This window comes from Cyrtonyx montezumae, unplaced genomic scaffold (assembly GCF_038088225.1).
Source record: "Cyrtonyx montezumae isolate F1298 unplaced genomic scaffold, pur_monq_1.0 scaffold_19, whole genome shotgun sequence".
In the NCBI taxonomy this organism is placed as follows: Eukaryota; Metazoa; Chordata; class Aves; order Galliformes; family Odontophoridae; genus Cyrtonyx; species Cyrtonyx montezumae.
This window is the reverse complement of record NW_027071925.1, coordinates 4459678-4481198: the sequence shown is the minus strand read 5'-3', so window position 1 is coordinate 4481198 and position 21521 is coordinate 4459678. Positions and strand designations below refer to the sequence as shown.

General features: G+C 61.0%; 1 protein-coding gene across 1 annotated transcript in view; it reads left to right on the top strand.

The window, feature by feature from the left end:
- Positions 1-21521, top strand: part of RBFOX3 (RNA binding fox-1 homolog 3) — a 57125-nt gene that overhangs the window by 31701 nt on the left and 3903 nt on the right. The window contains exons 3-7 of the mRNA XM_065735355.1: positions 9166-9185; positions 19077-19328; positions 19922-20059; positions 20412-20465; positions 20928-21020. Coding sequence (XP_065591427.1) covers positions 19110-19328; positions 19922-20059; positions 20412-20465; positions 20928-21020 — 504 coding nt within the window. The 5' untranslated portion in view covers positions 9166-9185; positions 19077-19109. The remainder of the gene's footprint in view (positions 1-9165; positions 9186-19076; positions 19329-19921; positions 20060-20411; positions 20466-20927; positions 21021-21521) is intronic.

The window sequence follows — 21521 nt, the reverse complement described above, 5'->3', positions numbered from 1 at the left end:
GTGCTCGCAGACACCATGGGTTAGGGAACAGCCTGCCCTGAGCCTGCATGGCTGAGTGCTCAGAGAGGAGATGTCCCCTGCAGTGTGTGCACACAGGATTGGGTTGGGTGTCCTGTGGACACAGCCCCCGGAGCATTGTTTCAACGCGAGCTGTCTGCAAAGGGGTGGAGGTAGTGCTTGGAAATGGGACTGGGAAGGAACGGTGGAGGAGGAGGTGACAGCAGTGAGAGCAGAGCCAGGCAGAGAGGAGATGCTCCGCAGAGTTGGGGTGATGCTGCACCCCCAGCTGGCAGCCCCTGCCCAGAGTGTCCCATCGCTGGGTTTCAGCTGTCATGCTGACAGAGGTTTTATTTGGAAGCTCATGTCAAAATGCAGCAGGGAACCTCTGCCCTATGAGGATAGCATCCTGCCCATCCCACCAGCAGTGTGGGCTCTGGCTGCTGTGCCCCTGGCTGCGGCTTGCAGGGTGCAAAGAAAGAGGGGAGAGTGTTATCACCAAGACATAAGAGGGAGTGGGATGCCCCCCGCCCCTGCAGCCTGCAGTGATGGCTTCTCTGCTTTATCACCCTCTCCCGGTGCTGAATTATTGAGAGTGTTGCTTTCTTTTATTGCTGTGCTGGAGGAGCAATGCCTCAGCCTGGCTCTGCTTTGAATATGATTACGGGCCTGGAGATGTCAGAGCCAGCAGGGCCCCAGAGACCAATCTGCCACCCCTCTCGCTCCTTTGCCTTCCCTTACTCTTATTTATTCCCCTGCTCCTGCGTCTGGTTCAGCGCACACGGTCCCTTTCCTCTCCTCCGCGGTGCAGAGCCCCACAGGGACAGGAGATTTAGTGGCATCCACGCAGCACAGGCAGGGCTCTCCTACCTGGGGGTCCCTGCGGGCAGCTGGGGGGCTGTCCTCACACCGCCAGTCCCACTGGCCCCAGGGGTCGCACTCTGCGGGCTGCTCTGTGCAGCTTTGTGCCGGGGCTGTGCCGGACGCAGTGTGCTGCGGGGCTGTAGGGCTGCACGGCCGCCGCCGAGGATCCCGGTGTCACTGAGGGCTCCGGGTGCCCCCTCCCGCAGGCGGGTGCTGGGAGCGGGCTGGCAGCTCGCAGGTTAATGGTGAGAGCGGCCGGTTCCCTTTATTGACGGGGGAGCTTGGAAAATGCTGAGGCAGGACATCTGCCGCTCCGCGTGTCCGAGCCCACGCCGCTCCTGCGAGCGCACACACGCTCCCCCTGCCGGACCCCCCCCACCCCCCTGCAGCCTCCCTCTCACCCACTTGCCCTCCCCTTTGCTCTTCAAGACGCCAGAGAGGATTTATTTTTCACCCTTCGCTCTCCCATTTTATCTTTTCCTTTACGGTGAACTAAGTCCCTGCTCGGCTTCTCGCACCGGAGCTGCACCGCAGCTTCCCGCTGCCCACCCGGGCACCTCCCCACGGCCACAGCCCCACCTGTGGCCCCATAGCAGCATGCCGGCCCCCCAGCCCTGAGCACCCACACTGTGCGTGCTCTGCACTGCCCTGGGGGCTGCAGCAGGACGGAGCCCACCGAGGAGCAGCGCCCAGAGCTGCCCACTGCTCCCCGCTGATCCGCAGAGCTGCGCTGCACCCGCTGCCGACATGATGATGTATTTTTGGGTAGGTACCGCCGCCAGGGCTGGCTGCTTCCCTTCCCTCTTTGCTGGGGCTTTGCTCGGGGTTTCAGTTGTTCCGTGCTGGTGTCGCTTCCCAGCAGTGCTGCCTGCCAAGGGAGTGATCCCCTCGTCCAGCTGGGTGCAGGCGGCGTGTGGTTGTGGTGCCATGGAGGAGCTGAGCAGGGCATCCCCCTCATCCCTGCCTGAGAGCTAAGGAGGACACCGTGGCTGGCAGTCCCTCACCCAGCCCTGTCCTGCCCCGAAGCGTTTCTCCCTATCCTGGTACTCCATATGGGTGTCCAGCAGCTTGGGCAGAGATCCTGCTGGGGGTGCTGCTCAGTTGGGGTGGGCTCTGTTGGCTGCCCCAAGGACGTTTGTGCTGTGATCAGTGGGATTTGTGCTCTGTGGGATGCAACAATCCCAGCCCTTCCCTCATCCCATGAGGTCCCTGCACCCCTCCAGCATCTCTGCCCGTGGTAGTGTGAGTTGGCCTCTGCTTGCAGAGGCCTTTTTGTGGGGTCAGCGCTGCAGCCCGCACGTGGGGCTGGATCTGGAGCAGGGAAGGGATCTCTGCAGAAATCCCAGCTCACCCCAAGAGCTCAGAGCAGGGGGCTGGGGCTGTGCAGGTGCTCTGCAGCAGCCGTGCCCAGGGGTGCCATGCTGAGTGTGGATACGGGTGTGAACTTGCTGCTGGTACACCTGGGACTGTGAACGAAGGGGAAGAGACCCATGGGTCAGGAGCTTGTGGGGCTGATGGAGGTGTTCCTGCCAGGGCATTTGTGCTGCCCGGAGATGGAGCAAGCTGCCACAGCTTTGGAAGCACACTGCTTTCTGGAGGTTGTGCTTGTAGCTCCATGGCATCGCACGGCTTTGTGAGCTGGTGCAGGGCTGCACGGCTGGGAGCAGCACCTGGGATGTGCTCTCTGTGCCAGGGTGCAGTGCCCAAGGCTCCCCTTCCTACGGGTCCCAGTACACCCAGATGGGGCAGCAACTACTTTGCTCCCAGCACAGCTCCTGAGCATCATTTCTTGGCACTGTGGTCATCTTTCCATTGCAAGTGTGGGAGGAAAGGGAAGGTCTGGTTCCTGCATGGCAGGAGCATGGCCTGGAGCACTGCAGGAGCTCTGCGGTGGCAATCGGCAGCGGGCGGCTCGGTAATCGACACCGCAACAGGCTGAGATGCCAAAGCAAAACGTCTTCAAATTAGCCGTAATTGCAGGAGAAATAAAGAGCATGCGGGGCGAGTGGAGGGAGGGTTCTATAAATATTATGATTTTTAAAGTTTGCCCTGGAGTCCTAGAGGCTGTTTAAACGCTAATATCCTGTCTGTGCATTTAAAAAGCCTTATAATGAGGATGGAGTGTCTGCTTCCCCAGCACCTCCTGCCTCGTGCTCCCACGCCGCCCACCTTCCCCATCACGTCCCAGCGGTGCAGCACCCCCTGCTCCCCCCTTTGCTGGGGCTGCTTTGTGCCCCACAGCCTGCAGTGCCCCTCCTGCCCGGTGCTGCGGCCCCGCAGTGCAGGTGTTGGCCCAGCACGCAGCCCCGCTGCAGGCTGGAGCTGTGTGTTCTCCTGGGTACCCACAGCGACTTGTTCCAGGGAAGGGGAAGCTCTGGGAAGGCTCTGTGTTCAGGCTCTGTGGTCTCTGGTTCCTCGTAGTGCTTTGCTGGGAGTGAACACAACCACCTTCATCCAGCAGGGTTGCTCCCTCATCCAGAGGGCATGGCACCGAGCATCTGTCCCCCAGGAGAGCAAATCCTGTGGGGCTCCTGTCCTGATGTGTATCCCTACAGCATGGAAAGATTCCCCAAATCTGCCTGGGCCTTGGAGGGTTTGGAGTGCTGCACTTTGGAGTGATCTGATTGGAGGGAGCTGGGGGAAGGTCCTGCATTGCTTCTGTCCCATGTGGGGCTGCTGTGGGCCATGGGCTGGCACAGGGCACCCTGCTGTGAGCCCAGGGTGCTCAGCAGCATCTGCTCTGCCACGGTTCTGCTGCCTGCACGTTAATTCTCATGAAATCCAGGGAGCCCGATTGCCTTTTCATGTAAATATTTTGCCAAGTGAAAGGGCTTTAGGAAGGGCTGTGCTGATGGAAGGAGAAAAGCCAGGCTTCCTCGTGGGTGCATTGGCAAGCTCGTGCCTGCCCTCCCTCATTAAAGCGTGACCTGTGCCCTGGTGTGGGTGGATGCTCTATGCCTGGGGAGCCCGGAGCTGTGTGTGAGCACCAGGTGCTGCTGGGCACCGGGGGTTGTGGGGCAGTGCCCACCGCCCCACTGCCCTCGTGTGCTCCACTCCATTCTCCCGTGGCAGCACCAGGCGGGTGGAGGAGCGTCTCAGGGCCCCAACCCTTCTCCCCTCCTCCCCGTGGGTGAGCAAAGTTTCAGCTAGCTGATATTCCTCCCTGGTTCCCATTAAACTTTCATGTGCTTTCTCTGCATTTCTGCTCCCTTCCCAGCTGCTGTCCCAGATAGCTGCTGTCGGTTGTGGTCTTTATCCGGTCTCCTTATCCGATGAGGTCATGTTTGGTGCCGGTGACATCACTACCACTTCCCGGGGGCCGTGATGGCAGTGCTGGGACCGTTGTTGTGAGCTCTGGGGCCGCTATCTGTGTCAGCAGCCTCAGGTGCGCTGGGAGCCGCGCGGAGCCAAAGCTTCCTTGCACAGGAAATCTCTGCCTTGTTTTTGGAGTTTAGAGCAGACAGCGGCTCCACCAACCCCTCGAGAGCCACCGGCGCAGAGGGGGGGGACACGGGAAGGAGGCTTAATTGCTTGCAGAGGGGGCTCCCCCAGGTGTCCCCACGGAGCGATGCTGGACGCGGGAGTCCCACGTGGCAGCGTCCCGCAGCGCTCACCGCTCGCTTCCCTGCCGCTCTGCGGCCCCGCGTTGCCTCTCCCCAGCGACTTGTTGAAGTGGGCTCCTCCTCCCCAGTCCTCTTTCCCTCTCTGTGTTCCGGCAGCGCGGCCGTCGGGGTTCCTGGCGGTGGGGTGAGCCTCCTGCGGCCGTGTCTTTGCTGCGTTGCCGGCACTGCGTGCACCCGCACGAGCCTCTCTAAACGCACGCACTCGTTGCCGAGCCCCTGCCTGGGGCTGTTGGGTTTCTCTGCTTGCAGCCTGCTGCTGGGGCTCCCTGCAGCCCGTGGCTCCTGTCTCCTGGGGAGATGTCAGGAAGCACCCAGCACACCCCACCACGCAGTCCTGCCTGTTCCCTGGTGCCGTGGAGCTGTCTGACTTCCCCCCTCCCCCTGCACAGAGAAGGCAAGTGGAGACCTGGAGCTGGTGGCTGCCCTCAGAGAGCACCGATTCCCCGGGCTCCCTCAGGCTGCAGCACCCTCCCCAGCATCCCACCTGTGCTGCCTGTGGTGTCCCCACGCCTGGTGGGGATGGTCTGTGATGGCCATATCGGATTCTAATTCACTTGCAGTCGGTCTGAACCACACCTGTCTTTCAGAGAAGGAGCAATAAACCAGAAATCTGTGGATGGCTGTGCTGGAGGAGAGTGCTGGGGCTCAGGGCAGCCCCTGGCTGCTGCTCCAGGGCTGGGAGCTGCAGTGCAGAGAGTGACAGCGGTGCTGGAGCAGGAGAAAGTGCTTCAGTTTGTGTGTTGTCAGCACAGGGTGCTGTGTTGGCCCAGTGAAGCCTGATGCTTCCCAGCAGCAGAGGGGCTGGGGGTGGGCAGGGAAGAGCTCGAGCAGCAGAGCTGGGTGCATGCACAGCAATGGCATGGAGTGGGCTGAGATGTGGGGCAGGGACCTTCCTGCAGCAGTGCAGAGCCCCTGGTACCTGTTTGCCCCTTTATCTGTCCCCTCCTGCTGTCCTGGTGCACGTGCAGCACTGTGTGCACTCCTTGAGGACAGTGGGTGCATGGGCCATGCCCTTACCCCAGCTCCCCTCAATCACACCATTTCAGATCCATCAACACCTTCATCTAATTGCTTTATGTCTATGACTGGCTACTAATGAGCTTTTAATTAATGACTGTCTCGACTTGGGGGCACAGTGGAGTGGGTTGGAGCAGAGGACCAGGTGTGCTGTGCTTGCAGGGTGCTCTGCTCACAGCTGCAGTCTGGTGGTGCCCCGGTGCTCGGGGCAGAGCTCTGTGCTGCGCTCTGGATGGATGTCATCCTGACTGCCACTTGGGTCAAGTTTTGCAATGGAAAGTAGAGCTGAGCACACGGCAGATGTGGCCACACATTCTCGGCACCATGCAGCTGCGTTGGGCTGCCATCATTACGTACACCCTGTACATCCCAGGGACAGTGCAGGGCTTGGCCTTCCTGCAGGCAGATCCTTCCTTCCAGCCCTCCAGGTACAATGTCAGCTGCTGGGCTCCAGCACTCTGGTGGGCTCTGAGCTGCTATCCGGGGCTGCTCCCACCCTGGTGCCATGCTGTTCTCCCTCTTCCAGAAAACAAAACCAAGGAGCCCTCAAGGGTTCATTTAAAATAACTAAAAAATGAAAATAGTGCTGATTTGAAGGAAAGCCAGCCCCATCCTGTGCATGGGAGCGCGTCGCCAACCCATCCCCGAAGGGCAGAGAGAAAGATGTGCTTAGAACTGCAGCCCTGTGCAACTTCTGCCTTTGATCATATATCTTACATGTGCCCTTTGCTTTCCCTCTTCTGATATTTATTAGGTTTAATTTTACTGGGACACGGCTCTAAGTGAGACAGATGGAATGGGGTCTGTGTGCCTGGTGAACACTTCTTAATTAAACAGATAAATAAACTTTCCTTCCTGGAGACTTTGAGTTTTGGAGGGGTTCCTCCGGGGCTGCAGCTCTACGGGGCTGCACAGCTCTGGCTGAGGCTCCCCAGCACGGCCATGCCATCAGCCGGGGTGGGTGGAACCAGCAGGACAAGAGAAATGGGCCATGGGTGGTGGCAAGGACCTGTCCCTACCCTGTGCTGGTGGTGGGCTGGCACAGCTCTTCTATGGGGCTTGTGCCCCACGGGCACTGCCTGCTGCATCTGGGCAGACACTGGGAATGGCAGCAGGAGGGAGAGAGGAGACACAAGCACCTGGTTCCTCCATCCCGTGGCATTTTGCATCGTGTGCAGGAGTGCAGAGATAACCACTGCTGTGTTGGGGAGAGGAGCAGTGGGAAAATGTGGCAGACTCGTGCTGCTGATGGTGTGGAGGGCTCCCAGTCCGAGTGCCTGCATCCCGCTGGGGACAGGGCTGGGCACGGCTGCCAGCACCCTGCACCCTGCTGGAGCACCACCTCTTCTCAGCCCTTGGAGCCAGCCCTGCTGGCACAAGGCAGTGCCAGGGTTTGCGGTGCTGCCACCCGCCAGGAGTGTGTTTGAGTCACCCTGCCTGGAGCCAGGCTCCTACGAGGGGGAGGATGGGCAGATGACCTCATCCTAGAGCTGCTCTCCTCCAGCGTTCACCTCCTGTGGTGTGCTTGGTTGGATGCTGGGGGCCATGCCCTTCCCTTTTCACCTCTGTAGGAGCAGCAGAGGTGCCTGCTGTGCATGGCATCCTCACCCTTGTGCCATGGTGGGACTTGGGTATGTGGGAGGGTGTGGTGCAGACCCCTCTCCACAGCTGTACAAGGAGCTTTGGGGACGTGCTCCTCTGCCCTTGCACAGCTGCCCTGGGCTCTGGAACACACAGGGGAGAGCAGCATGGAGGATGTAGGGCTCTGGAGCAGGGGAGCCAGAGGCAAGCACAAGGTCTGAGCACCATGGTTTCTGAGGAGGGTCACTGCGTCGGGCTGGGGTCCATCATGGTCCCACAGGAGCTGGAGGATGAGTGGGTGGGACAGGGGAGCTCACCAAGGGTGCTGCTGGCAGTGGGCACTGCTGCCTGGATCCTTCTGTTGGCAGTGAGGGATGATGGCGGTGAGAACTCCCTCCGGTGTGGGGTCCCCCCCCGTGATCTGGCATCAGCAGGACCCCCTGCAGGGTTGGGACCCCCCCCGACCCCCAGCTGCACTCAGTTCAGGATGGCTCTTCCTGGAGCAGTGGTTTCCACGAGGTTCTGCCTGGTGGCCCAGGGTTGGCCACGCACTACGCCTCATCTGATGAGTATCTGCAGCAGAAACTGGAACCGCTGCAAGTGTACCAGGACACTGCAGCATGTCGCTATGTCTAGGGATACTGTGGAAAATCCCAGCCTCCAAATAGGGCTGTTCATGTGCTGGAGGCTCCGGAGGAGACAGAGCATCAGCAGCCGCTGGCACAGTCCTGCCTTTGTGCATCACATTTGGCCAAGATGGAAACTGAGCGGAACCCAGGTTTCATTTCCCACATACCCCAGGACAAAGCCGTCCCGGCAGCTCTGTGGCCGTGCTGCGGTGCCAGCCCGTGTGCGGGTGGGCAGCGTGGGGCCGGGACCCCCGCACCAATACCCGGCTCTGCGGTACCCGGGCGGCAGCGGGGTGGGACCGGGCCGAGCACACGCGGCTGTCCCTCGCGGGTGCCGGCACGTAGGCTATTGCCATGGCAGCTGTGACAAAGGTGTGCGTGGTATTGATTCGTCAGGGCTGCTGGCAGCATCCCCGGAGTGCCCCCGGCCCGCGCCGCAGCCGGTGCGTGGCCGGGGCCGGTGCGGGGGCCGCGTCTCGGGGAGGGGCCGAACGCGCGTGGCGAGGCCGACCCCCCCCACCCCCACTCCCCCTTCCACCGGTGCCGCGCGTGGCCGCGGGGCTGCGGCTGCGGGAGGAGGAGCCGGGTGCGGTGCGCGGCTCCACGCGCGGCCGTGTCTCCCGGGGGAGAGCGTGGTGCGTGTGCACGTGTCCCTGTGTGTGTGCGTGGGGGGATCCCGGGGCCGCCGGCGGGGCGCGGGGAGAGGTCGGGGTTGGTGGGGAAGGATGGGGGGGGGGGAGGGGGGGTGGTGCGGGGGAAGCGGCGGCTGCGGGGCTCCCGGCGCGGTGCCGCCGCAGCGCAGAGCTCCGCCGTGGAGCGGGGCAGCCCCGCAACCGCCGCAGCGCCGTCCCCGCCCCGCAGCGCGCGTGCCCGGGGCCGCCCGGGGCCGGGGAAGCCAACCGCGAGCGAGCGGCAGCGGCGGAGGGGTTAAGTGCGGGATCAGCTGTTCTCATGTCATTACGGATTCTCTTCATTTTACACAGAGCTCTGTTTGATGTCTGAATGCACAGGGGACTCCCCCTCCTCCTCCAACTCCCACCCCTTTTATTTCACTCCCTCACCCTCTCTCCCTTCCTCCTCCCCTTCCTTTCTCTCTCTCCCCCTTCTCCTTCTCTCACACGCACACCCTTTGCAGACCGTTCATTCAGTGTCTAATGGCACCGAAGTAAATAGCCGAGCATTGTTCCGGCAGTGTCAGAGCAGAGCGGGGCCAGCCTTCCTCAGATGAATTCCTCCTAAATAGCGCCCGAGGGGGACGGGAGGGGACGGAAGAGGAGGGGGAGAGCCAGAGGGGAGAGCCAGGAAGACAGAGGATAAGCAGTGTGTAGAAGAGGACGAAACTGCGAGCAGCTTCACGGCTACCTGTCAACACATGCTGTGCTCCATGGCTAACTCGGGCTGCCTCCTTGTCTCCAACTCAGGCATGCTTCCTCACTCTCTCCCCTGTCCTCCAGCCTTCCTCTACCTCCAACAGGTAAGTGACCCTCTTCTGGGGATTTTTTTGCTTTGCGGCTCACACGTGCTTTCTCTAAGCGAAGGGTCAGAGTTTAACCTCTTCCTCCCCAGCCTCGCCCGGCCTCCCCGGAGCGTCCTCCCCACCGGTGCATCGTGTCGGCAGCTCCTGCTCCTCGGGTGCGAGTTCGGTTTGCTGCAGGGTCCCTCTGGTTCTTCTGCTCCGTGTGGTGGTGGGAGCACGGCCGGGGCGGTGCAGCAGGCAGGCTGAGCTCCAGCTCCTGCTCTCAGCACAGCCGGGGGCACTCGGTGCTGCTCCGGCCCAGGGAGAAGGGGAAGCGAGGAGCTGTGTGCATGCACACGTGTGTGTGCACCTGTGTATATGTGTGTGTGTTTGTGTGCTGCGTGCGGTCACGTAGGGGTGGATGAGGCTGCCGGGCTGCAGGCGCAGAGTGCTGCAGGTGCATCCCAGGAGGGCTCTGGGCCGGAGCTCGTGCAGCCGGCGCTGGGTTGCAGGTACCAGCAGGTCTCCGTGCCCTCAGCTTGGCTCCCAACTTCCCGTCAGGGCTCACAGCTCCTCAGTGCTGCCCGATCCCACGCGCCGAGTTCCAGGCTCTCCATCCCGGGGGACGCGTGGCTCGAGAGAGGCAGTGTTTTCTTCAAAAGCCTCTTTGCTGCATCGGAAATCCCAGCCTCCCAGCCGGGCTAACTGCTCCATTTGTGCTTTCAGGAGTTTAAAAATTCATAGCATCCTACTGCGCTCCTCCTGGCCTGCACGCTCACCTGGCAGCTGGGGACAGCCACCGGCGTGGTGCAGCCCCGTGGCCTGGGCAGGGGCTGGGGGCTGTGCATCGCTTCCCTGAGCCCGTGTCTGCTTGCAGGCAGCACGCAGCCGGGCCGGGGTTGGGGACAGCGAGGCCTGGGCTGCTCCGTGCAGCGTGCCGGTTACACAAGTGTGCGGAGCTGCTGCGCGTGCAGGGGTCTGGAGCTCACACGGGGCTGCTGCAGAGGCTGGCCGGAACGGTGCGTGATTTATTCCACCTTCCTGCAGGCAGAGGCTGTGGGCGAGCTGGGGTTGGGCTGAATTTTGATCTGCTCTTCCCCGGGCTGCGCAGAGCTTAGCAGCTCATCCGCAACCGCTGCTCGCCTGTCCTGATGCACCGGGGGGGCTCAGGGCCTCTGACATCGGGCAGGAATCATCCCCAGGCCCCCACCCGCCCCCGGGGGGGGGTTCTGTGTGTCTGCAGGGAGCGCAGCAGATGCTCCGAGGCGGCTGCTCCACGCGTTGCAGCACCCGGCGCACAGCGGCTGCAATGCCCGCAGCTCCCGGGCCGTGCCGGGGCTGGAGGCTGCGGAGGATGGCAGCACTTGGGGCCGGCTCAGGCTGTTGGAGGCTGCTGGGATGTGTGCAAGAGGAGCCTGAGATCTGCGGAAGGAAAAGCGTTTGTGTCAGTGCAGCTCAGCCCCGATTGCTCCCCGCAGTTTCTGGGACCTTCGCTGCCCCGTTTGCTGTCATTTGGAAGCGGTGTTGCACTCGTCCTCCCGCTCTCCTGGTCAGCTCCTGCTCCACAGCTGCAGGTTCAGCCTCACAAGCTTGAGAGGTGGGTTTTATCGAGAGGTTTGGAGTTGGGCTTTCACCCAGCAGTGTTCGAGGAGGAGGCCAAAGCCTCTGCCCTTCCCCCAGCTCTGTCTGTTGCTGAGGGTCTGCACAGCGCTTGGAGGTGACGTTGGTGATGCGTGTTGCAGCAAGACGTCGGGCACAGGACATGGTGGCAGCAGCCACGTGGGGAACGGCACGAGGAACTGCTGCTCCTCGCCCCGTCTGTCCGAGCAGCGATGGCCCTGCTCTGCTCACTGCACGGTGCTGTGTCCCTGGATTCACTCTGCATTTTGGATGTGACGATGTCAGTGCGTCCATGCACCGAAGCCCTCGGGGCAGCGGCACTGAGCGTGTGCAGCCCCAGAACTCTCCTCGTGCCAGCCTGGGTTGCTTCGCACAGCTGGAAACACCTGGGAGAGCTCAGAGAACTTCTTTTCCAAATGCGCTGCGGATTGAGGCTGTGTTGGGAAGTTTGGCACAGGGTCACAGTGGCATCCACGTAGCAGGGAGCGTGGCACAGGGCAGGCGCGGGTGCGTGTGCTGGTGGTACTGGGTGCTGCTGCCCCACAGCTGTAATGGGACGGTGTGTGCTGGGTTCTGCTCGGGGTGCTGGGACCTGGAGAACAGCAATGGCTCTGCACAGTGCACTGAGAGGTCCCCACTGCCGTTTGCTTTGCCCGGTCCTGCAGAGGCTGCTCTGTTGGTGCTGTCCTCCAGCACTGGTATTTTTGATCTTGGTGTTGGAGGGAACGACCAAGAAATGGAGCTGTGTGCACAGCTTTGGCTTGGCAGGCACTGGAGCTCAGCTTTCTGTGCTGCAGAGCCCGGCAGCGTGGGACCCGTGGAGGGGTCGTGGGGTCGGGATCAGGGCCGGTGGCCAGAGGGGATGGGAACGCTCCGTCCGTCCCCGTATTGCGGTGCTGAGCTCGGGCAGGGCCTCACACAGCGAGACCTTGGTGGTTGCTTTTAGTTAACAGAGGAATCGGTCACTGCTTGAAGCGTCTCCGCTATAATTATATAAGAGCAGCTAATCACTCCAGGAAGAGACACGCTGCTGACCCGGAACAGCCCCGGGCGCTGAGACTCAGCATCAGTGTGAGAGCAGAGGAGCCCGGCTGCAGCATCCTGTGCTCGTGGGCACGGCGGGGCCGGACGTGAGGGCGGCTGTGGGTGGGCTCAGCACATCGGGGCGTCCCCGCAGCCCCCGGCACCATTGCTACGAGCTGATCTGATCGGCGCCCGGCGGCTGGGGAACAGCCTCTGCAAAAGGCTGCTTGGAAAATTCCTCTCCAAAAAGGCCGCTGCCAAGTTTAGCAGCTTATATTTTTAGGGAGCAAGTCTATTCCTAGCAGTGTTGTAGCTGTTGCAGCAGCGGGGTTGTTTAAAAGCTGGGTTCCTTCCCCTGTGTGTGTGTGTGTTTTGTGGGGTGGGAGCCCGGACCCCATCCGTGTGCAGGAAGGATGGCTTCAGAGCTGCAACAAATATGTTTGCCTTTTGTTTTTTGGTTGTTTTTTTTTTTTTTCCTTTCCTTTTAATATATTGAAAGCACCAGCATTAATTTTAGCTTTTGTGAAGCCGCTTTTCCCACAATAGCTGTAATTTAGGCCTACCCTGCCTGGCGATGCTCTTTTTATAGGTATATTCTTATTTTAGTACTATAGTGATGGGTGAATGAGTAGATTAAATTAGATTTAGTATCTATCATTCTTTAAAGCGTTACAGGCGGTCGTTGCGGGGATGAGGTGTAATTAGGCTCAGCTCTCCCCGCCCGCCCCCTGGCTGCCCCTGTGCTGCCCACACCTCACCCTGGTGCCAACTGGGGGCACTGGGAGCCACATTCCCCACATGTTGGGCTGCTGCATCCTGCAGGGCAGCTGTGCCAGGGGGCTGTGGTGTCTGGCAGAGGGCAAGCGTCTACCCTACAGTTCCCAAATCCCATGGCAAGCCCTGCTCGCCTGACCAGTGTCTCCGTGCCGAATTCTGGCTTTGTTACTCCCATACTTTCCCCCTCCCCACCACCCCCACGTCCTGTCTGCACCGCGCCGAGCTTAGAAATTGGCTTTGCACAGCATCAGCAGGATTCGCTCCAGCCCCTGTGTAAGCAGCGCTGCTGAGATGCGATCCCTGGCACCGGGAACAGATTACACAGAGTGAGACGAGTGCTGGAAGGAGACCTGCGTGGAGGAGGGACTCCACAGAGATGGCCTTGGGAGAGAGTGGTGTGCAGGCAGCCCCTGCCTCAGCACTGGGGGGGCACTGCTTAGGGCTGGGGGGTGGCTCGGTGTCTCGGCCACCCCCTCCATCAGAGCCATGGAGCTGAAATCACTCCCTCCAATCCTCATGGGTTTGCTGTGGCTGCAGTGCCAAGGAGGCCACGGGGTGCCCACCCCTGTCCACACAGCCCAGCCAGGCCTTGCTATGCTGGCGGGGCTCACTGAGGGCTGCACCAGGCATGCACGAGGCAGGGCTGGCTGCTCGCTCCCCCTCGCCAAAGTGCTGGGCTTGCAGCACTTTGTCATGATTTTCATCTCATCTCCGAGCAGCAATCCTTCACTGCTCGCATTACCCAAGTAGAAAATGACACATAAACTGACATGATTGCTGCTGTTTCTCAGTGCCACGCAACATCTGTTCCCTCGGCAGTGCGGGGGAAGGTGGGCTGTGACGTGCCACGCAGCCCCCCAACTTCTCACCCTTTGCTCCCCTCCTGCCACCATGCCTCCTCCGGCCGTGCTGCAGTGGAGCTGGGAGCAAAGGGCAGCTGGCAATGCAGGATGGCAGCAGGGAAGCAGCAGGAGGAGCTGCACTTGGCTGCACACATGCCCCGTCCTGTGCTGTGCTGGGCACACTGTGTCCTCCCAGTACTCCCACTGCCTCCTGCACACAGCTGGGCAGGAGCCTGGAGCAGCGTGTGTCCCAAACCTTCCTGGCTGGGTAACCCTGTTCTCCAGCAGATTTCTCTCTACTTTTTCCCCCGTGCTGCTTGGGGGCATCTCTGTGCAGGGGTCCAGCAGCAGGGGCTGCACCGTGCCACCGTCCCCTCCTTGTGTCCCCACACTCAGCTTTCTGCAGCCTCCTGTCTGAAATCAAAAACAGGGAGAGGAGAGTGAGAGGCAGGCGACAGCGGCAGCTTATTTGTGATCTGCATTGTGTGGGGAGCTCTTAATTAGAGCTAATTAGACTAATTAACTTGCAAATGAGAAACTCGTCTTTTTCTCCTTTTCTTTTACAGGAGAAGAAAAAAGTAAAAAATAAAAAACCAAACAACAAGACATACACTGAGGCCGCTCTGTACCTGCTGCAGAGACCCTGGCTCACAGGGTGCCCCCCTGGTTCCTCCCTGTGACCCATCCCAGCGCCAGGACCGGGGTGCACCCCGTGCCCGCTCCTCCCTCTCACGTCTCTGGTCTCCTCCCCTCACTCTGTGCTGCAACACCCCGGGGGCTTTGTTAGCACAACTCGGTTCAAATGTCTGATTAGTCTTTAGGAGATCGAGGGGTCAATTTTCCACAGCTCCTTCCTCTCCATTTAACTAATTTAACTGCACGATTGTTACAAATTTCATTTTATTATAGCCCTGCTTCTCAGTCCAATTGAATTACCAAAATCTCATTTTCTCAGAAGTGCTGAATATGTAATTAGAGGAAAAATTATGCTCCTGACTGCCTATTAGAGAGGTCTGTGTGCGAGCCCAGCTCTGTGCACACGCGGGTACGTGGCTGCTGTGCACCCACAAGTGTGCATGTGGTCACAAGTATGTGTGCAGGGAAGTGCTGTGCGTGGCTGTTCCAGAGCCCATGGTGGTGGGTGGCAGTGGTGGGCTCTGCCAGGGGATGTGGCTGCATCCGGAGCCCACGAGGGCACTGTCACTGTCCAGCTTTGGGTTTGGGGCTCCCTGTGCCGGGCACTGAGTGCTATGGGTAAGGCAGAGCAGGGCTGCAGGGTTTGCAAGCTGCTGCCCACGCTGCAAGAGCAGGCAGAAAAACAGAGCTGATGAAGGCCCCAAGGCAGGGATGCCTGCAGGGGCTCAGCAGGAGCTGGTAGTGTAACTCGGGTGGGCACTGCTGGCGATATGGTTCCTTTCCTATCCCATCTCCATGCCCAGGGTGTTGCAGCCATGCTTGTCTCTTCTGCGACCGTCTGCCCAGGCCCTTTGGTGGCTGATACAGAATGAGCACTCCTGGAAATCCTGGCAAAGTGGATGCAAACACCCATGTTTGTGCTGCTCCGCCAGGCAGGGCAGGGCCCCGCATCCCACAGCACTGTCCTGCCACTCACTGCAGCCCCATACAGAACGGATCCTGGCCCATCTCCAGCACAGACACAGCACAGTCCCTCCCTGTCCGTGTGAGCCCAGGAAATGTCACAGGCACGTGGGGGGGTGGGAGGTGGCGACGTCCCGGAGCCCCCACGAAGCACCCCCGTCTCGCCTCAGTTACACAACATTATCATTTCATAATACTCTGAAATATACATGAAGTTGGCTGAATGCAGATGAAATTGCACCATTTACTTCATGAATATTTCATGCAGCCTCAGCTCCGAAGTTTCCGGCTGATGGAGGCAGGAGCCCGTGCTGGACCCCGTCCCTCCTGGCCCCGTCAGTCCCATGCTGGAGGTGATGGTGACGCACAGCTCCAGGTGCCACCCATCCTCCCAGCCCACAGTGCTCTGCAGAAGGGTGTCCCCAGGGCCGCTCACTGGAGCTGCACCCTGTCCCCTCCTGCTCTTGCCCTGTGCTGCCCCAGCTGAGCTTTGTGCCATGGTGTCCCCACCTGCAGCCCTGCATCCTCCCTGCTCTCTGCAGAGCTCCCAGTTGAGCATCCCTAGCAGATGCCATTAGTGGGCTCTTCACCCCTCCCCTGCCACATTCTTAATGAAGACATTACGGACGTGGCTGCCACCTCCAGATCTTCACCTCATTTCGCTGCTCCTTCCCCACTCCTCGTCCTGGAGCACTGCTGGCTGTGCCACCAGCACAGAGTGGGCAACAGTTGCTCCCAGCAATGGGACGTCCCCAACATGGGTGCCCCACGCGTGGGGCCTCGTGACCCCCCCCCAAGCCTGGATCTGCGGCTGTGCTGCCCCAGGGCCGGGAGCACTGCTTTGTATGGATGGCGCAGCATTTTGGGTAATGAAATATTCACAGGTCAGTGATTCCTTGAGAAATGACGGGGATCAGTCAATTCCTTTTCAGGGAGTAATTTTCTTCCCCTTCACGGCCTCTGTTTCATGTTGACAGTCATTAGCATGAGAGAGCAGCTGGATCGAAGAGGGGACGCGTGGCTCGTGCAGGGACCCTCGTGTCACCGTGGCTGGGATGCTCCCACCGCTGCAGCCCCGCTCTGGGGCAGCGGTTGCAGACACTCTCTGCATCCCTGCGCACAGGAGCGGAGCTCTCTGCGGAGGCCACGAGCGGCCTCACCCTTTCCCAGGCACAGTGGGCACAGCACTGCGCCTCCAGCAGCACACTGCAGCCCTGCTGCAGCTGCCCCCCATGCAGCCCCCGGGACCCCTCCTGTGGGCGGAGCGTGGGGATGTGCCGTGGGCCACTGGCACCTCTCGTCGGCACTGCGCTCAGCCAGGTGCACCGACGCTTCCTCGGTGTTGGTGGGGTTTCCCGGTGCGTTATTTTTCTTAAAAAGGAGGAAAAAAAAAAAGATGTTAAAAATGGCGTCGTCAGCCCCGAGCTGACAGGCACAATCACCAAAGTGCGGCGTCGGCAGGAACCGGCCCCACGCGCTAAATGACTTGAAAGGAAATGGCCTGGATTGTGCTGAGGAGGCAGAGTGCGGTGGGGAGAAAGCAAGTGGAGCAAACAAAAAAACTTCATTAATTAAAGAAACTCGCTAATGAGGGACATTTAATCAGCTAAAGATGATATCCACCCCCTGCCTGCTGCGGTGCGGGGATAGCCGGCCTGCTGCGGCAGGGGCTGCGGAGGGGGACGGGGATGGATGTGGGGCAGGAGATGGGCACAGGACAGGGTTCGGGCTTAGTGGACGGGTTAGGGCTGTGCTCAGGGAGCCTTGTCCCGTGGGGCAGTGCAGGGAGGTGGCCAGCACCACTTGTGCCCCAGCACTGTGTCGAGCACCGCCTGTTTCGCTCCACGCTCGGTCTCGGGCACGGCGCTAATCTCCTGTCTCATTTGCTAAATGAGGGCCACGGGCCATTAATAACCAGAACATCTTTTAATGAAAATGCGGAAAGCCGCCCCACAAAGTGCCATGCGGTGGCTCCCAGCAGGGAACTGCAGTGCACGGACACCCCTCGGAGCACAGAGTCATGGGCAGAGCTGGAGACACCTTCTGCAGGGGTTCCCCACCATCCTCACCCCAGGGCTCTGCGAGCACAAACCCAGCCAGGTGCCGGCAGCGGCCGTGCCGTGGGGCTCTGCACTGGGCTGGGGTTTCCTGGGCTGCAGAGGTGGGCAGTGTGGAGGTGAGCAGCAGTGGGAGACAGCAGGCATTGCTCAGCTGAAGCCCTCAGATCCCCATTCCTTCGCAGGGCTGTGCCCCACCGCTGCCCACCTGCCCGGGGGTGGCATGCAGGAGATGTAGATCTGTGCCTCTGCAGCACCAGCAGCCCCGGAGACGGCAAGTAGCAAAGCAGGGGAACCTAATGGTCCCTGAATGAAATAATACTTGGGCAGACAAGCACTGCGACAGCCCTAATTAATAACAGATATGAACGTGGCTGTCAGCACAGGCTGGCGAGGAGCCAGTGGGGTCCAAGACTCTTGCAGGTGGGGTCGGCACCTCTCTGCATCCCCTGCATACCCCATGCACCCGCAGGGTGCCCTGCTCCTGGGGCACAGAGCACGGCAGGGGCTGGCTCTGCCCTGCTGGGACCCATCGCTGGGTTATGTTTATCAATCCAAAGTGACCCCCACCTTGATTTTCATATCCGAAGTGAAAACCTCCTTGATAAAGCCTTGGAGAAGGAAGCGAGCCGAGCACTGATAGGCATAAACTCAATCCCTGCCCTGCTGAGGGCTGATCCTGGTTACGGTGGCAGCAAAGATGAGTGTGCAGCACAGGGGGACATGGCAGTGCTGCGGGACGCTCCCGCTGCCAGCTCCATGCTGGGGATGCGGGCAGGAGGGTTGGGCATGGGGAGCACTGCCATGGGGCTGCTGGGGGGTTCAGTGCTGGTGTGCACGGGGAGCAGACAGAGCATGAGAACAGAGCCCCGTGGGGGCAGTGCCGTGGGGGCAGTGCCGTGGGGGCAGTGCCGTGGGGGCAGTGCCGTGGGGGCAGTGCCGTGGCCCTGCTGCCTGCACCGTCCTGCAGCATCGCCGTCCCGGCTGCCAGGCAGCGCATCTGGCTGGCGCGTCCCCGAGCAGCTGAGTCAGCACGGGCAGGCGATGCGAGGCTGTGAATGACTTGCAGATACGTGCGGGGCCGTTTGGCTGCGTTCGCATGTGGTCCCCACCGTGCCCCCGGAGCAGGCTCTGCTTGCCCTGCAGGTGGGGAAGCGAGGCAGGTGGGGGGATTGCGGCTGGCAGCATGCCCCCCCCCTGTCCTCCTCCCCCCTCCCAAGTGTCCCTCCGCACCATAAATCGGCCGCACACACAATTAAGGAGCTTGTCTGCACGCTCTGAGCCACAGATGTATATCATGGGCGAGAGGTGGTTGTAAAGCATCCGCGGGGGCTGCCAGCGCTGTGCTCGGCCGCCTGCACAGAGCACACGTGTGTGTGGGGGGGGGTTGTGGGGGTTTGCTGTGTCCAGGAGGGGTTCCCTCCACCCCAAGGCAGCCCCAGCCCTGAGCAGCTCACAGCACAGGTGCAACTCACCTCGTCTGACCGGGGCAGCCAGGCCAGCTACGTTACAGCAAAGGGACTAATCAAATATTTAGCAGTTAATTGATGCCTGCTTGCTGTTTGCCAAGGGGCAGCTGATATCCCTGCCCTCCGGGCTGCAGGCACAAAGGATGCTGCCCATCTACTCGGTGTGTGTGGCTTTTTTTGCAGTGATGTGACTGCTCTTTGCCCCCTGTTGCCCTGGCTCCCGTCGTCATGAGGTGATGCGTGGGGTCCCCTGCCCATCCCCGCTGCAGCACGTACTCCAGTCCCATTCTCCCACTGACTGAGCCCCAGCAAAGGGGGTATGTGGGGCTTGGAGCAGGGAGGGGACGGCGGCTCAGCTGCGGCCGTGGGGCAGAAGCAGTGCAGCACAGGGACAGCGCAGGCTGTGGGGTGGGGTCTGAAGGCTGGGATGGGGTGGGGGGCTGCAGCCACTGTGACCTGCAGCCCTGGCACTTTGGGGACGTTGTCGTGGAGGTGACGGTTCGGCACCGCTGTGTCTCGCAGGGTAACCAGGACGCCACGGCTCCTCCTGACGCGATGGCCCAGCCCTACCCCCCAGCCCAGTACCCCCCACCCCCTCAGAACGGCATCCCCGCAGAGTACGCGCCGCCGCACCCCCACCCCACGCAGGACTACTCGGGGCAAAGCACAGTACCGGAGCACGCCATGACCCTCTACACACCAGCACAGAGCCACGCCGAGCAGCCGGGCTCCGACGCCAGCACACAGTCCATAGCAGGGACACAGACAGTACCGGTAAGGGATGGGTACGGAGCGGGGATGGGGAGGGCTGGTAGCTCGGCCACAGTCCCTTGGGATGCCCCCACCACGTCCAGGGGAGCAGGAGCCTGCAGCGATCAGCTCGCTGCCTCATAGCCACCCCCCCACTCAACCCAACCCCGTCATTTCTAATCACTTGTAATCTACCTGCTTGGCTGCTTTCCAATCAGATAGCTTCAATTATGTGGTTGTAATGCAGCTCTGGGGGGGAAAAGTGCTGAGCTGAGCACTTCCCAGCCCGGCCACCGCAGCTCTGTGTGCAGGGTCTGTCTCCCCCAGCTCCTTCCCTCCCGAGTGCCTCTGTGCCACCTGATGCTCTCCACAGGTCATTCCCACCCCCACCCGGCTGCCCTTCCCTGGGTCCACAGATGCTGCTGCTCCTGCTTTGTACCTGCTGCTGGTGGAGACCCAGGGGGGTAGTGCTGTGCTGCCCAGAGAGGGAGCAGCACAGGGCCGGGAGTGTCCCTGGGGCCAGAGGAGAGGGACACAGATCCTATACCCGGGTCCCTGTTGGGTGTTGTGGTGCTGGTGGGGGGGGCTCGGTTGATGAGGCAGCGGTGCTCCTGCAGCAGACAGACGAGGCGGCACAGACAGACAGCCAGCAGCTACATTCCTCAGACAACACAGACAAGCAGCAGCCCAAGAGGTTACACGTCTCCAACATCCCCTTCCGATTCCGGGACCCCGACCTGCGGCAAATGTTTGGGGTGAGTGCAGTCCAGTGCAGCCCCATGTGTCCCTGGGCTCAGTTCAGGCTCCCAGTCCTCGTGTCACTGCAGGGCCTTGCCACTGTCCTTCCCCTGGGCTCATGTGCCCCCACCCTTCTGCTGGTCAGTGGGTCAATCCAACCTGGGTAGCAGCCTCTGTCCCCCTCTCTTCACCCCCTCCCATCCCTCCTTAGGATTTGGAGCACTGGGGGCTCATTAGGTTTGAAGTGACCTCTCTAGGTCCTGGAAGGGCGTGCATGGGGCGTGTGTCACTGAGGGACCCCAGGGTGGGCCCTTTGCTGGGAGCCCAGGTGCTCTGCAGCCGCTCACCCTCTTCTCTCTCTGCTTGCAGCAATTCGGGAAGATCCTCGATGTGGAGATCATTTTCAATGAGCGGGGCTCCAAGGTGGGTGCCACCATCACAGCAAGCCCTGGCAGTGGGCACAGCTCAGCCTGGATGGGTGCATGCCTCCAGGGGCTGTGTGCCAGCTGCCCCACTCCTGCCCCATCCTGGGGGCATGCCCCCACTGCCCTGTGCTGGCTGTGGGGATGCGTGGGTTCCTGTGCACCAAGCACTGGAGGGGAGGGGGCAATGTGTGCCCGGGGGGGTGGCTCGTGTCCCTCTGTGTGTGGGTGTCTCTGCTGTATCTTCCCTGCTTTCTGTGCCCCTCTCCCAGACTCTTCACCCAGCTCATGGGCGATGCCGGAGCCTCCACTGGGACCTGGCCCGTGTACTTGGTCCACACAGCGGCCGCTATCTCCTCTGCCAGCTCTCCTGATTCACCCCTCTCTCTCTCTCTGTCCCCGCACCCTCTCTCTCTCTGTCTCTCTCTGTCTCTTTCTTTCTCCTTTTCTCCTCTGCTCACAGGGTTTTGGGTTTGTAACTTTTGAAACTAGCACAGATGCCGACCGGGCACGAGAGAAGCTGAATGGCACGATCGTAGAGGGCCGGAAGATTGAGGTGCTCAGATAAGTGTGCTAGTGCCCTGCCTGCCCTGCGTTGTGCATGCCCCGCGTGTGCATGCGTTCGTGAATGCAGCACGGGGAGCATGCGTGTGCCCTGCAGGGAACTTACAGCAACAGGGACAGGCTCAAAGGAGAACGTCCCAAGGGGCAGAGAGAGCTGGGAGCTCTGGCTGGGCTCTGGCAGTGCCGTGCTGGTGATGGAGGGGTGCACAAGAGGAGGAGAAGGCTCTGTGGAGCTGTGCAAGCATCTGCTGTGCCCTCCAGCCCTGGCAGTGTTAGGCCAGCTGGAAGGTGCAGCTCTTCCTGCACGCTGTGCAGCACTGTGCTGTGCACCAGGAGCAGTGTGTGCAGGGCAGCGTGGGGAGCGAGCTGGATGTGAGCATCCCCGCAGCTCTGAGCAGGGCCTGGCAGGGCACAGTGGTACCCGTGGACAGCGACCTGCTGAGCTGGGCAGGTGCTGGTGGGAGCAGTCAGGGCTCCTGGCTCCAGCAGGAGG